Source organism: Thermobia domestica, chromosome 11, assembly GCF_964235325.1.
Source record: "Thermobia domestica chromosome 11, izTheDome1.hap1.1, whole genome shotgun sequence".
In the NCBI taxonomy this organism is placed as follows: Eukaryota; Metazoa; Arthropoda; class Insecta; order Zygentoma; family Lepismatidae; genus Thermobia; species Thermobia domestica.
Window position 1 is genome coordinate 94,434,174 of NC_137464.1, and position 16,758 is coordinate 94,450,931.

Consider the following 16,758-nt stretch of genomic DNA (forward strand, 5'->3'; position numbering starts at 1 on the left):
TGGTAATGTGCCACCTGCTTTACTAATACACAAAACTCATAGTCATAGTACATGAGGTTAACCGTTAACTTTTGTGATGATTGCAAATCCCTTAACAGCTGCAATCACATAAATCATTACTCGTGGGAGTCAGACAAAAATGCACAACCAGCGTCACACAATGTACACAAGCCACATTTAACAATGCTGCTAGAATCACATGATTCGTGAGACCAAATTTTGCTTTCAATACACTGAATCCACTTTTAGGATCAATAGGATAGTAATAGCCGCCACAGTCCCCACAGAACACGTCTTTATCCTTTTTCTTTCTAGGCGATACTTGCTTTTTCGTCCCGGAAGAAGTGGAAGGGCCAGCTATTGCAAACAGCTCTGGTGTTACCAATACTCCTCTGGCAGTTCGAGAACGCCCCCTGGGATGAGATTTGCTCCTAGTTATTTTAGCTGTGGGCAGAAGCTCGTGGATGGAGTGGGCACTTGGTGGTGTTGAAGGAGAGGCTGGTCGTGTCGTGTACTTGGAGGTGTTGGTGGAGTCTACTCTTGCTCTGAGAAATCACTTGGGGCAAAAGCGACATCAGGAATAGCATTTCTGTTAAGGGGATAGATGCATGTAGTGCTGAAGCCTGAAATTGCGTTCTGAAGAATGAAATTGCTGAACGAAACCATGCCAGTGAAAACAGTTTTGGAAACTGTAGCTTCCCAAGTGTTCTTGCGGAATGTGTTCGTCGATAACTGTCAACTGCTTCAGACCAGTACACTTGTAATGATTTGAAGCTTTTGTCAAGTGGTTGAAGTTCGTGGATGCAATGTGCAGGCAAGCACAGCAATTGAATATCCATGCTCTCAGTAGCATTTAAAATGGTAATATCAAGATGACTGTGCGATGACCATCTACAATTCGGCCAGGGATCCGGTGTTTGTTAAAATGTTCCGGAAATGTACAGAATTCTTCCTTTGTAAAATAGCCTTTAGGTGTCATTGCATAGGTGCTATTTGGAGGAAGATTATCACCAAATTAATTGTTTCCATACTTTCCCTTGTATAACACCATTGAAGGGATCCACTTTGATCCACTTTGGTGCACGCAATAGCACTCACAGTTTCGCCTTTTTCGCCACGTGTGACATTATATACTCGCTCGCTCCCTTTCTGTGCCAGACGTTTTAGGCTACTGTTGCATGTTAGTTGTAGCCCGTTTTCATCTGCATTGTAAATAAGTTCAGGCTTGTCACGTAAGTTCATAGCATCAAGTGTATTTTACAGTAGCGTATAAAATTCGTTCACTATAGTTTTGTTGAAACGCATGGGCATGCCATAGCTTAAATTTTCCGCCTTTCTGCACACGATATCCGGGTGTTGCCATGAAAGCACAAAACCAGTCTTTTCCGGCTCTACCACTACGAAATAGATTAATTATGGCGATCTCTTCACATATTCTATACGCGGCCTCATAAACATCTTTTCTAGTTAAACCAAATCCAACTGCCTGTAAACTAATTAATCTAAGTTTTAAATCTTCTTCCAGTTTCTGTGAAAATACAGAGTTGTGACCAAGTTTTCGAATAGCCTTTTTGTCCTTTTGCCTTACCAGTCTCTTAACGTTCTGCAAAGAATGTTAAATGCACATGCAGCCCTTGCAATTTTCATACCCTGCTCGATGGTAGTAACAGCTTGACATAAATCATTTTCAGACCACCTGGCCTGTATGTTTTGGCACTTCCTTCCCATTTGGAAAAGAAAATGTACAAAACATTATACGTCTCACATTTCATAGCCATTTCGACGCAAGTATTAGTTTCGGTTAGCGATTAGATGGAGTGGCGTTATTTTCCGACGCGATAGTGGCGTTATTTTCAGAAGCAATAGGCTTTGTTTTGACCATTGTTTCTATACCAGGAATAGCGATCCTGCATGTATTATCTACATCATACTGTTATGCAAGCATGGCCCTATCGATGCGTACCTTTAGTAATAGTAAAATCTAATTTTACAGAGACAATTTGCCTACCTCGTTTGACGCACTAAAAATATGCAAACTGTTTCCTCCGCTCCTTGACTGCCACGTCAACACTTGTTCACTCCTTTCACTCTACCGACTTGTAGCTGGCCCCTAGTCCTTGTGTCTACAAAGACAAGAGGTGCGACTGCTTATCACACACCCGTAAGTGATCGCCTTACAAACCACCTGTTCATGTTAGCACTCTGTGAAAAGTTTTAAATGGCGTTATTACCCGACTGGCGTTATTTGCCGAAGTTACTATATACACAAACAAAAAAGTATATGTGACATTTTGCTAAATTCGGCGTCATTTCCGCTCTACAATCTGACACAAATGGTGGCAAAACGTGTGTGATACCTCACTGCAGACAAAGGAAATGTGGAAAACCAAACCTTCTCAAACAATTTAGAGAAAGTAATGCCTGAATGACACAATAGTGTTGCTGACGCTGCGCAAGGAATTTTTCAAAAGGGAGATATTGAAATGGACAGACTGACATGCAGTCGTTCTTTCAGAAATAAAAATGTTCCGGGGGGCACTGCTGGCACTATTCTATTTACGATTATATTATAGACGCATTATTTTAATCTCTCCGGGGAGCAGTCTAAGAACACCTGGGGGCAACTCATGTCTGGAAGAAACACTGCTGACATGCGCAAAATGGATCCAGAAGACGAGAAACGGTGAACATTGTAGTTATACAAAAATTAAAGTTTGAGAGCTAATCGTATCCAATTTAACCGCATTGTAAACTGATGTCTAGCTAGTATTATAGTGGAAACATTGATTAATGTATAGTTCATTTTCAGTTAGCACAGCATACGTTTTTAGGTTTACAACGAACGTATTATCCATTTTCTTGAAAACTATCTATAAGACTTTAAGATCACTCTATCATTTTGTTCAGTTCACTTACATTAAACGTTGCATCTGTGAGCACTTTTTTGTTAAATACTAATAATATTTATTTATTTATTTATTTATTGTAATAAGTCTATAGTGTAAATTGTATAATTTAGGTTAATCTCAATTTGCCAGGTGTTTATATCTTAATATTTTTCTTTCCAGATGATGCAGATGGATGAGGAAAGAATGTTAGTATGAGGAAAAACCTACCTTGCCTATTGGTATCAACACTTAAGGAAATACGAATATGATATCGTATTATTATTTGTTCAAATTAATTTTCACTGATTGATGATAAACTTCGTCAGTCATATCTGGAATTTATGAATACATATTTGAAGTTCTGATTATTAAACAACATAGCAGCAGTCTATCTTCACTTTGAACTGTATTAATTTGTAATAAAAACTTTACATTAAAACAATGTTAAAGTGCGAAGCCTGTTTAACGCTTGCACTTACGTAGTTTAATAAATAGTAAGCATGAAGTAGATTGAATCGTTGTTGAACAGGGCAAAAAATTAAATTAGTGAAAAAGATACAGATAAACAAAGGCGGAATCGATCTGTGGTCAATAAAGTGATCATTTGGACTGAGTATATCAATTAAGTTTACTTCTCGCGTAGACCACTGATAAAACATAACAGTTCAAACACTCAAGAAATGTATTTAAATGAAAGTAATGCTCCTGAATATCCTAGTCATTGCTCTGAAGCGTTTACAAAAATGTCACAGAACTACGCATTCATTCATCCTTTCGTAGCTCTTTTCATTTTGATATTTGGTACTATAGCTAATATTCTAAACTTAATTGTCCTGACTCGTAAGACAATGAAATCGTCTACAAATATATTGTTAACAGCTCTAGCAATAGCTGACTTACTTCTTTTGTTATTTGAGATCCCAAACTATCTCGACGCAAGTATATTTCTTTGGATTGACTATTCAAAGTTAGCTTTAGTATCAAGATGGCTTTTCACAACGATCTCAATATGGATGACAGTTGTGATTGGGATTTGGAGAGTTCTGGTAGTATTTTACCCTCTTCGAAGTAGAGTTTTATGCAGTGTACGAAGAGCGTATATTGCTTCCATCGTTATATACGTTTTATCAGTTATTCTCAATTTACCATTTATTCTGTTTTTTAGTATTCAAGGTTATGTTCCTCCAAACGAGTTTGAAGTCAATAATGCAAAAGTCAATGTGACAAATTATTTATCAATCTTGTTTGTGACTTACCAAATTATTGCTATATTCAACAAAACCGTTCCTGTTTTTATTGTAACTGTTCTATGTTCATTATTGGTTTATGGTCTACAAAAAGCCAAACGGAAACGAGAAAACCTAATTGAACAATCCATAGTCGAAGAGACACGTAGAAATAGTATTAAGAAATCTGACAGAATAACTATTACACTGTTATTGATAATTGTAGTTTATTTCGTCACTCATTTAGTAATTGGAATTATAATCCTTCTAGCTCTTTCATATCCTGTAATTTTGGATTGTCAATATAATCTTGAAGATATTGTTGATATGCTGATTTTTATAAACAGTGCTGTTAATTTTATTATATACTGTTTAACAAGTGAAGAATACCGAAAAACATTCATTAACGTATTTTGTAGTTATGTTAGAAAAAAGTTGTGCATTATGCGTGCGAAACGATCCTCACACGTTGAACTGTTTCATGAATTACAATTATAATACATAGGGTTCAAGGTTCTCAATTCTATCACAGTTTGAGTTGGAGCTTCACAAGAACGAATTGAAGTGTGTAGGAAAAGACCAGACAAGGAGAGAAAAATAGTGATTTTTTATTAGTTTCCTTTTTTCATTGAAACGATATTAAGACCATCAGCATGGCCATAATAACATCGCACTTATTGGACAAACTGTGTATTTTCTCAATTTTTAATCATCATCCAAAATTATTATTTTATTCATGTGGACGGAAAAGTTAGTTTCTTGCTTTGCTCTGAACGCCTTCGAGCTCGTGAGAAACTACGTTCTTTCTTTGCACACAGGTGTTTTCTGGACTTACTGACGTCGTCGAAAATACAAACAAATCATTCTTTTCTGAACCAAATATTCATCTCATCAGCAGAGTGCTTCGAGACACCAAACTTTTTTTCATTTCTTGAGTGAAGTTACCAACTCATGATTTTGGCTACTAAGACTATTTTGTATATATCCTTCATTTAAATGATTATCAACGCTTGAAAATCTTTTCAGAACAGAAATTGTTACATTGCAAACAGGTGCACGCCGACCGTTGAAGTCCCACACATCGATGCTTTGTTATCTCAACTACCGTAGGAACGGTGCTCGCAGTCTGTGTGAATTGAAGACAGAATGGTCAATCTCCACAATTGCCAATGTGCATTCTTTTTTACTAACCTGTTTTTTTTTATCGTACTATAATGTGAAGAATTCATAAGTTATGGACTGAATTCTTAAAGTTGGTCTGCAACACTCATTTAATTGCAATTTCTAGTTCTTGATTCTCACGAAATTAAAAGAATTGTTGCCAGAACTACCGAATATACCACAACTATAGTTGCATCAAATATACATATATATAAACTTCTGTGTATTCCTCATACTAAATCTTAAAAGACACTGCTAACCAGAGACATGGCAACGAGATCTTCCCGGGTGTTGACAGAAGCGGGGAGTTTGCGCTTGGTGTTGCGCATGGAACGAGGCACGAAATGCCTACGTCGGACCAACTTACGTTCTAGTATGTAAATAGCTATGAATAAGTATTAAATTATTCGTGGGATTATAGTTACAACCTCAACAGGAAAAGTGAACAATTTTATGAGTGCATCATTCTTGGAACTACAAAACTTCATTTGAAACTACGTAGTGTTCTACCCAATCCTCATACTCATTGCCCCTGTTTCACAGTGAAAGCGCAACTTGAACGTAGTTAGAAATTTAGTGAATGTGATAATAGGAATAACCAAAGGCCTATTTTCTCAATGTTTTCATTGACTACACACACACACACACACACACACACACACACACACACACACACATATATATATATATATATATATATATATATATATATATATATAGGAATTCGTTCAAGATAATTTTCTCTTCTTTATTTGTGTGTGTGCGAATACTTATGGAGTCATCAGCCTGCCAATCGTATATACGCAGGTGTGCGTACAAAAGTGAAACCTGAATTTCTGAACCACTTAGGTACCTATGTCATATCATTTATTTTATCATTGCTAAGTTGTGCTTGAACAGGACACGAGCTCTGAAGCAGGTTGTTATCAACTGTTTCGGAGGGACTATCTTAGAAGTCAGTACCCAAGGGAGACGGTAGGTAGCAATTTAATAGCGCAAGGACAGGGACCCGAATCGAGGCCGTTAGTGCTCGAATACTTACGCTGTAGTAATTTAATAACACCCGAAGTACGGACCTAAACCGTCAGTGGTTCGAACATGGAGATAGTAGCCATGTGAATGAGTACTACTAGTATTGGAATAGAAAATTATATTAATCATATTTTTTTCTGCCTACAGGTTGTTCCAAGGGAGACAATAAGAGGAAACCTTAATATTTTCGTACACACATATTGTTATTTGGTATATGTATTTTCCTTGAATTTTATTCACATTTAATACTTGTGATTAGTAATTTTATTTCCATTATGGCTTACTAACAAGTTACATACTTTAGATACTTGAACAAATGCATGTTGAAAACGAGAACATTTTAAGAAAAATGAAGAGGTACAGAAAAAAAAACTTTTGCAGAAATGAGACAGATATTAGATAGACAGGAAGAGAAATTAGATAGACAAGAAGATAAATTAGACAGGCAAGAACAAGCACAAAGTGAGAACAAGAAGAACCTTGCAAAATTACAGGCAAAAACAGAAGCAGTTGATATCAGATGCGATTAAGGAACTACAAAAATAGCTGATAGAATACAAGTGTTAGAAAGTAAGTAAATTGAAACATTGAAAAAGTTCAGAGGAGAATTTAACATAATACAGCCGCTATTCAGCAGAATAGAGATAGCATAGAGTCGATAGTCCATGGTGTACATTCAATGGGAATGAACTAAACTAAAAATACAAATCATTTAGTGGGTATATCCGAAAGATTAGAATTGAACCAGGGACCGGTAGAAACTAACCACGCCATTTGTAACGCTAATGGAGAAGTTGTTTTGTATTGCATAGGGAAAATGGAGGTTATTTAAATGAAATGCACGAGGAATTTGTAGACTTAAAAGAACAGATCCAAAAGAATGTAGGATCACTCTAAATGTACTATGAAGAGATTAGACAATTTGGTTACCATGTTAAAGTTAAAAACGAACATGCTCTCGAAAACAACGCTGAAATTAAAGTACCTCAGCGGGAAATAGGAGAAATTAGGCACGATTTGGCATTAGTATACCAAAAAAGTAGAAAGTATCGAAAATAAAACACAGGAATCAGAACTCAATACTGACAGTGACATTCATGTTAGAACTAGACACAAATCTAACAGTGATTCAGCTTATTCTGAACATAGTGAAGTTATCAGGAGCGACGAAACTGATGTCAAAGTTATCGAAAGTAGTCATAATAGGAAGGTTAGGTACAGAAAAGCGGTAACAGGAAACTGAAAAATCATCTTGCACCAGTGATCCTGCTACTGAGTCAGTACTCACATATCTTTGTAAGTTAACATTAGCTGCTGAAGTTGCCAAATTGTCAGAAAAGTTCTTAGTACAAGTCATATCTCATTTATTGGAGGGTATAGCCTTAAGCTGGTATTACACATGTAATGAGAAATTAAGACTTTAGAAGAGGTTAGAAAGGCATTAATTGAATCTTTTGCTAGAAACACAACGATACAGCATAGGTTGTTGGCTTGTAAAGCAACCCGGTTCGATCCGAAAACCCATGACTCAGTACATGCTTTTGCTTTAGATCAGTTTAATAAACTTAGAGATTTGACACCACAGTTACCAGAGAACTTGATATTAACTGATATCATACACATGTTGCCTCAATGATTTCGCACAGAGCTTTATTTACATTCTTGTACTAATATCAGAGGATTTTTGGCATCTATTCAGAAATTAGAAACGTTGTATTTCCAACAAAATAGAGAGGAAAAACGCTTGCGGGCAACAATTCTAACAACAGACAGAATCCGAATTCTCAGAATTCTCAGAGATCTTTCAACTAAGATAACAATAATCAGAATACGAATTATAATCAAAAAATAATAACACTAAGGCTCAAAGAGACGATAACTCGAAAAATGAAATCTTTGAGTTTTACGTCCCAAGTTTATGCCGGTCGGGCTAAAAGAGACGGTGATTATGAGAAATGAATGAAATGGTGGAATGAAGAAAGTGGGAGGAAACGGAAGAGCCCGGAGAAAACCCACACACACGGTGTTTGTCCACCACAAAGTTCACTTGGCGGGAGCAGTTTGTGAATCCGGAACCCCAAGCACCAGAGGTGAACGCTCAACACTTCCCCCCAATGAGAACCCTAATTGCGACCAAGATCGGAATCGTAACCCCCGTAATTACTATAAACGACCAAAACAACGTAATCGTAATTCTAAGAATAGGAGGAATGATCACCGAAAAAGTAGAGACAGTGAACAATTTTGAGATCGTGGCAATGACAACCATCAGAGGAGAAATGAACGAAACTGTAAAAGGTCAAATCATCTTAATGAACGAGACTCTGAGTTTCAGGAGAACTAGATTTAATATTCAGTTTTGACTCATGAATTTCTTGGATATGATTTAGTGTATTTAAAGAATTTTTAAATTTTATATTAATACTTATTTAACCCTCAGGTTATTTTGACTGAAGCCTGTTACTTTGAATGTGTGAAATGGATACTTTTGAAGAATATGGTGTAAATGTCTTTAATACAGTATATTAATATTCTATATTTAGATTCAACAAGCAGTGTAGACTATTAAGTCTTAAAATACATTAAGTTTAGATTTTATGCAGTTTTTCCTTATAGGAAATATAGGAAAACATGTATTCAAGACTATCGTCGTATCTTTCGGTTGCGGTAGTTACCGTAACTAAAAATTTTTCTGGAGTCAATCCTAACTGTTAAGGTTTCTTATTAACATCTTTTTTTCCTTCTGTAGCATCTTGATGCGACCGATCCTTCGGGAAGGAATTTTATGGTATATTAACGAGGGCATGTTTAAATTTATTTTCCAAGTTGCATTCTAGGCAGACATGGCGTGATGAACCATGAAACACTTGGACCTCCCCAATAATTAATCCACCATTCGGTAATTGTTGGAAATATTTCCCCTTCTTCATGTACACATTGAAATTTCATTGTAACTTTTGTATTTATATTTTGTATTTCAGGTATAAGTTTTTATGTATCGTGAATATTAAAATTTAATAATGTTCCATTATATTAATATTTGACTGTATGTCATGCCCTTGTGAATATTTCAACATTTGAGAATTTTGTGATATGTATTAATGCCATTTCCGACTTTTAACAGGTTTCAATCGAAATCTGAAATATTTCTGTGAGACCCATATTTTCATTTTTTAGAATATCTTTGTACCAATATTTTACTTCATGTATTTTAAGATTATTTTTGCATGTATTATAGTATATATTAAATAGCGTTTTTTTTGTATAACTATTGTAACTTTCATTTATTTAGTGAAACAAGAACACATTCAACTTTAAAAACTAATCATCTCTACCATTCCAGCTAACTTTCGATCATTTCTGTCGATGCCAGGACCTTAAAATTGAGCAACGTGAATTTCTTATTTTAACCGAAAACCTTGTTGATAACCATTTATTTGGATTTACATCTGAAAAGTTAACAAGCTCATTCCAGAGATGTTACTGAAGACTTTATTCTATTTTAGTGTTTCTAATTCATGGCGTCTTATTTTCACTGATAATGAATATTTCAGGAATATTTCCATCTTGTGTCTTTATTTTGTTATTTTAAAAAATTACTTGTTATTATGCTTCTGTGCGTGATCATCGTAATGAATTGTTAATAGGATTTTTCCTTAGGCTTACGTTAAGTCATAGTCTGAAATAACGAATATGTGAATGTTATGATAAATATACATGTATTGTTAAATGAACATATTGATGTATATTATTGCAGATGTTGCGGGCCTTATGGACGTGCCGATCAGCATCCTATACGCCAAAGCTAGACGTTTGTCTACGATGGAATTCCGCGTCATAAGAGACGATTCCATTTATGAATATGGCTATATATTGTTGCCATACATTGTTGATTTTGTATTAACAGAATTTTGTTATCGTATCACAGGCATTAGAAGCTAAACTATAATAACCTTCTTAGAAGTATACAAGATTAGTATTATAAATAAACTCCATGGTTCTGGATAATCACAATAACATTTAAAACAGTTCTGATCAGAACAAAATGAATTATTTAATAACTATCGTTTTTTGATAGTTTCAAGGACCTAACGTCCTCTTCATCAGACATTGAGAAAAGACAGATGACAGCAATCTTATATCTTCCTCAGCCGTTACTTAGCATATTCATTTATATAATTTTAATTGTTGTTTTTATATATATATAAAAATCTTATAGACTCCAGATTATCTTCTATTCTTCAGTCCTCCACCAATCCTGAAGATAAGGCACGTCTTTTTGCTACTTCTTCCCCTGAAGCAGGTGCCTGGTTACAAGCTATCCCATCTTCATCCCTAGGGCTGCATCTTCCCGACGAAAGTTTTTGAATCGCTTGTGCGTTACGTTTGGGAGCAGATGTCTGTGAACAACACCAGTGCCCTGCTTGCGGAAGTTTAGTGGATAAGAAAGGTATACATGGCCTATCATGTGTTCACAGTGCTAGCAGATACTCTCGACACTCCACTGTTAACGATCTCATTATGAGAACCCTCATCTCCTTTGGAACGCCTTCCGTGAGAGAGCCAATGGGGTGTAGTCGCTCTGATGGCAAGAGACCTGACGGAATGTCCTTGGTGCCTTTGAAACGAGGGAAGGCTTTAATATGGGATTTCACTTGTACCGATACCCTAGCCCCCTCTAATCTTCCTTCATCTTCCACTAAAGCTGGGACGGTTGCAACTCGCAGAGAATATGAAAAGAGACGAAAATATAACAACCTCTTGGACAAATACCACTTCGTCACCATAGCCATTGAAACTTATGGGTCCTGGGGTCAGGATGGTCTAAACTTCATTAACTTCGTAACTATTAACACAGGAGACACCCGAGCCTCATCCTATTTTATACAAAGAATAAGTATGGCTGTGCAAAGAGGGAACGTAGCAGCGATGCTAGGAACTCTCCCTCCGGGAAAAGCTTTGGACGAAATTTTCCTTTTGTAATCATTCTCCTCTCACCAAACTCTCGCAATTGCTACTAGACGAAGAATCAACCATTTTCATATATTTAAAATATTTAAAATGTAATTGGCCCTAGGACTGTTCCTTGTGGCATTCACTTCGAAATTTTCCAGGACAGTATATTTTATGTTACATAAATAGCTACATTCCTAATCAAATAATAAGTAATTAATAAAACTAATATTTATATAACATTCTAAATTAGAATATTGACAAATATACTGGAAACATTATATGTAAAAAAAGATAATAAAAATAATATAGCTTAAAAATATAAAAAATTAAATTTATAATATGTAACAATATCATATAATTACATTGCTAATACATGTTAATTATCAATGCAATTGTACAATTATATTGATCTTTATATAAAATAAAATAAAATAACAGAAATTTGGAAATTATTCAAAATACACTAATAGCCTTTATGCACTTTTCTATTATTTCTAATAATCTCTCCCATTGCTCATGTACATTTATACCACTTGTCCAGTTCATTAAGTTCTCCTCTTGTTCTTTCTTTATTCTTCTCGCTTCCTTCCGCTTTCTAATAATCTTTCTTTTTTCTCTTTCTAAACCTCTAGCCCCTTCCCAATCTATCCTATGTCCCTTTTCTTTCACATGTTTGTAAATAGCGTTATTTTCTCTTTTCATTCGAACATTATCTTTATGTTGTTTTAATCTGTCCATAAGCCTTTTTCCCGTCTCCCCTATGTATTTCGTGTCACACTCACTACATTTCACTTCCTAGATAACTCCTTCTTCCTCCTCTATATTGCTTTCCCTCCTTTTCTTTTTCTTCCTTATACATCTCAACAACGTTTCTGCTCCTTTTCTATATGTCTTAATACCTATTTCTCTTAATAACTTCTTTAGCACTTCCGTCTTTTCTCCTATGCTCTGAATTCCATACCACTTCTTGTTTTCTTCCTCTTCTTTCTTTTTTATAATTTCTTCTTTTCTCTTTCCCTTTATCTGTTCTATTCTATATACATTACTTTTAAGTTGTTTATAGAAATTTTCCAAATCCTTCTTCCTTCCTTCTTCACTATTGATGTTCTCTATCCTCCTTTCCATGTTCCTAATGAAGTTCTTAGTTCCTTTGTCTACATCACTTCTCCAGTGACAATAAATACCTGCCCAACACGTTTTTTGATACGAACTGGTAATTACTTTCTCATCTTGCTTCTCTATCTTCATATCCATAAAATTGATAGATTTGTTTCTTTCTACTTCTACTTCTAACTTTATACCTTTTTCTTCGTCTTCTATGATTTCAACATATTTTTTCAGTTGAACTCTACTCTCTGTCCATATGCTTAAACAATCAACTACATACCTGCTAAAGAAGATTAACTTTCCCTTTGCTTCGTTTGTCACTTTTTTCTCCCACTTGTTCATCACTATTTCAGCTGAAATTGGACTCAGCTTTGATCCAATGCTTATACCTTCTTTTATCCTTACTAGTCTTTCTCCAATTATACAGTAGCTATTTTCCCATAACGTCTTAAGCGCTCTTATAACTTTTTCTTTTTTCCATTGACCTATAACTTTCCCTTCCATTTCTTCTTCTATCGCCTTTATAACATAATCTCTTTTTATATTTGTGAACATGGCTTTAACATCTACACTAAACATTAACATGTTTTCCTGATTCTACTTAATCTGATCTAGCTTCTTCTTCAATTCTTCCGTGTTCTTAATTTTGTATGTCTCTTGCTCTTCACTGATTTCATCCATTCTCTCTTTTAACTTTTCTTCTTAAAAAATAAAAAAAAATATTAGCATTCTTTGACATTCTTATCTTTCATTCTGTATATAATGAATATCTTCCACAGATGTCTTGAATAATATCTTACTGTCATATCAATACTAATATATTCTTTCACGTGTATTATTCATTGAAAGTTAATTATATTTACTTTAAAAGAATCAAAGAACACTTTAGTTGGAACTTGGCACCTTAAACAGTTAATCAATGAGACTAGCTAAAATAATTCAACAAAATATATACTTGCTGGCATGTGAATCCATGAGGTGTTTTGAGTGCACATATATGAAAAGATAAATTCCAAAAGTTTTTTGTACAGAATTCTTCTTTGTTGTATATATATATATATATATATATATATATATATATATATATATATATATATATATATATATATATATGTGTGTGTATTCTGCCCAGATTTGGGAATTTGAAACTCTTTGTTGGTCATTATGCAATATCTTGAGTTCTTAAAGTTCACAGAAAACCAATATTACGAACGTTCGTTCGTCTAAATCCTTTGGATTACTACGAATCAACATCCGTTTTCAGGTGAATTAACCAATATTCCTAATCAGATTAATAAATCAAACTTTTTAATAATTCTATTTAAAGTTAGCATATTCACTCGATATACTCAAGTATTCTAAAAATATTCAGTATTTTTTATTTTAATATTTGTATGTTTTGTCCACATTCGTTAGTTTACATTTAAATATGTTAAAGATCCAAGAATGAATGTTCTAAAGAATAAAAATAAATAAATAAAAATAAAAACAAAACTATATAGCCCTATAAATATTTTCACACATACAAGTGAAACCATATATTATCTTTACGTGATCGCTTTAGCCCTAAGTGTCAAACATATCACAAACAAATAGTGAACATACCAACGCTTATTTTAAAGCAAGTGCTCATAGTGGAGTGAGGATATTTACTCTCATAGTGCTAAAATAAAAAAAAAAACATGCTTTCACTTAAGTGCTGTAATTGTTTTTCGTGCTCTATAACCAATTGCTAACGAAACTGGATTTTACACCATCTGGAACTCTCACCGCAGAAGAAACAAGAAAGAAGATATCTGGATATTGAACTATCAGGAATCACTCATGGAATTTGGAATCAGCTAATAGTCATCCATCTGTGTTCCCACAGACACAGAAACATCAACAGTGTTTCAAACTAATAATATATATATATATATATATATATATATATATATATATATATATATATATATATATATATATATATATATTCCTAGCGATTTATAGTGAGAAACCCATACCACCTAATTTTTTCACTGCGAACAGTGTTCACCGAAAGCAGTGTTGCCAGTGCTTTCCCCATAATCATCCACATTCAGTGAATCAAGAGCAGTGTTGCAAATTCCATACCTTGAAATGGAGCTAAACTTCTCCGAACTCATTTTTTAACATACATTTATCCAGGATTATCAACACATTACTTTGCTTGCTCGCAATGTGTTGGTCCCTTACGGAACGCCAAGTTATGACCGTCAGTATGGCCATAACACCGCACTTATTTGACAAATTGTAATTTCTCAATTTTTAATCATCATCCAAAATTATTATTTTATTCATGTGAACGGAAAAGTTAGTTTCTTGCTTTGCTCTGAACGCCTTCGAGCTCGTGAGAAACTACGTTCTTTCTTTGTACACAGGTGTTCTCTGGACTTACTGACGTCCTCGAAAATACAAACAAGTCATTCTTTTCTAAACCAAACGCTTATCTCATTAGCAAAGTGCTTCGAAACACCAAACTTCTTTTCTTTTCTTGAGTGAAGTTACCAAACTCATGATTTTGTCTACTAAGACTATATTGTATATACTTTTCATGCTAAATGATTATTAACGCTTGGAAATCTTCTTAGATACGAAATTTTTACATTGCAAATAGTTGCACACCGACCGTTGCAGTCCCACACATCGATGCTTTGTTATCTCAACTACCGTGGGAACGGTGCTCGCAGTCTGCGTGAATTGCAGACAGAATGTTCAATCTCCACAATTGCCAATGTGTATTCTTTTTTTCTAATTTTGTATTTGGACCTGGCTAAGGCTTTCGATTCCCTTCCAGACCATCATCTTATATACAAAACTCAGTTCTAGGTTCAAAATACATGGTAAATTACTTTGTCTGTTAGAAAAATTCCTATTATATATATTCCTTCTATTCCTATTATACATGGACGATCTGCCTTCTTTGTTCACAAACAACTCTACCAATATTCTTCTATTCGCTGATGATTGCAAATTCTACAGACAAGTTCAATCAGAGTACGACGCTCTTGCTCTTCAGTATGAGGCTTCAATCCTTTTCAACTGGTGCAACTCTTGGAAACTTAGCTTAAACATCGATAAGTGCGCTTCGCTTACGATTTCTCCAAAAATAAATAAATAAATAAAGGAACCTATAAACTACATCTACAGAATTGGTCGTAAGAACATAAATCTCCAGAGATCTTGGTATTGTCAATGATACTAAGCTTACTTTTGCAAATCATCTGAGCACAATATCTTGTACTGCTATGGGAAAACTGGAACTCCTTTATCGATTCACTGACATAATCCTAATTTCTTAAGTTCGTTCTACAAGTCATATGTTGCTCCTACTATTGAGTACTGTTCTCCTATCTGGTCTATGGTGTGTACTACTCATTAAAAAAATTAAATTCTATAATTATTTTCTCTTTAACCATAGTGATACCTCCCGACATGTCACGTATCATGTTGCCGTAAACTTTGGATCACACTATATAATATAAAAATTAGGCCAATAGGTAGAAGGGTATTTTCTGGTCAAATTTTTGATTTGGTCGTATTTAGTGTTAAGAAGAAGAAAAATGGTGTATCTTGGTTAGGTTAGGTCGTGAATTGTAGTATATTAATTTTGTGCCTTTTTATATGTTTTCCTGTGTTTCATGATTTTCTCGTGTATTTCAGTATTTTTAATGTCTTCAGAACATTTTCATATCGAATTTTGCAGTTAGAAGTCATCTATAAGAATTTTATAATTTTCTTCGTAAATTTTAGTAATTTATAACATCTTTAACATTAATTTCCAAACATTCCTTTAGATCGAACATTGCTTTCTTCTTCATGCATCATCTGACGTAAAAGAAGAGTTATCAGCTGTCAAAAGTTAATTGGTCGGTACTTTTCATCTTAAATCACGATTTGCTCATCTTATTGTTGTCGAGATTTATCAGCCAATCCCCGTAATCTTCTTTGTGAGCAAGATGTCTTGTGAAGCAGCATCCATAGCGGATGACATAGTTTTATCGTTGTTTTCGGCAAAATATGAAAGTGTTTGGATTATTTAAGTGGAAAGACTAGTTAAGAAAAGGAGCCAAAGTAATGAATGTTGAAATTAGTTATAAAAAAGCATAAAAAGCCGAGTGACAGATCGAAAAAGTGACAAAATTGAAATAGTGTACCTCAACGCTATGTACATCATGGAGTATTAAAATTTTGTTTGGTGCTATCGCTGGATTCCAACAGCGTATTTTTTTGAGAGCTGAGAACATTTGCGGACCAGCTCTGTTGACCTTAATACCTTGACTTTATGTATGCTTGCTGAAGCTTTGTGAGGCCCTATCATCCTATTGTAAGGTTCGATGTCAAGCGGGAAGAATTGAACCCAGATCTTT

General features: G+C 34.6%; 1 protein-coding gene across 1 annotated transcript; it reads right to left on the minus strand.

The window, feature by feature from the left end:
* Positions 1-10,779: 10,779 nt before the first annotated feature.
* On the minus strand, positions 10,780-12,955 carry LOC145665210 (uncharacterized). The gene is made up of 2 exons (XM_081732495.1): positions 12,310-12,955; positions 10,780-10,925 (listed from the first exon to the last, which is right to left on the minus strand). Exons 1-2 carry the CDS (start codon positions 12,953-12,955, stop codon positions 10,780-10,782), a joined length of 792 nt encoding a protein of 263 aa, XP_081588621.1.
* Positions 12,956-16,758: the final 3,803 nt, after the last annotated feature.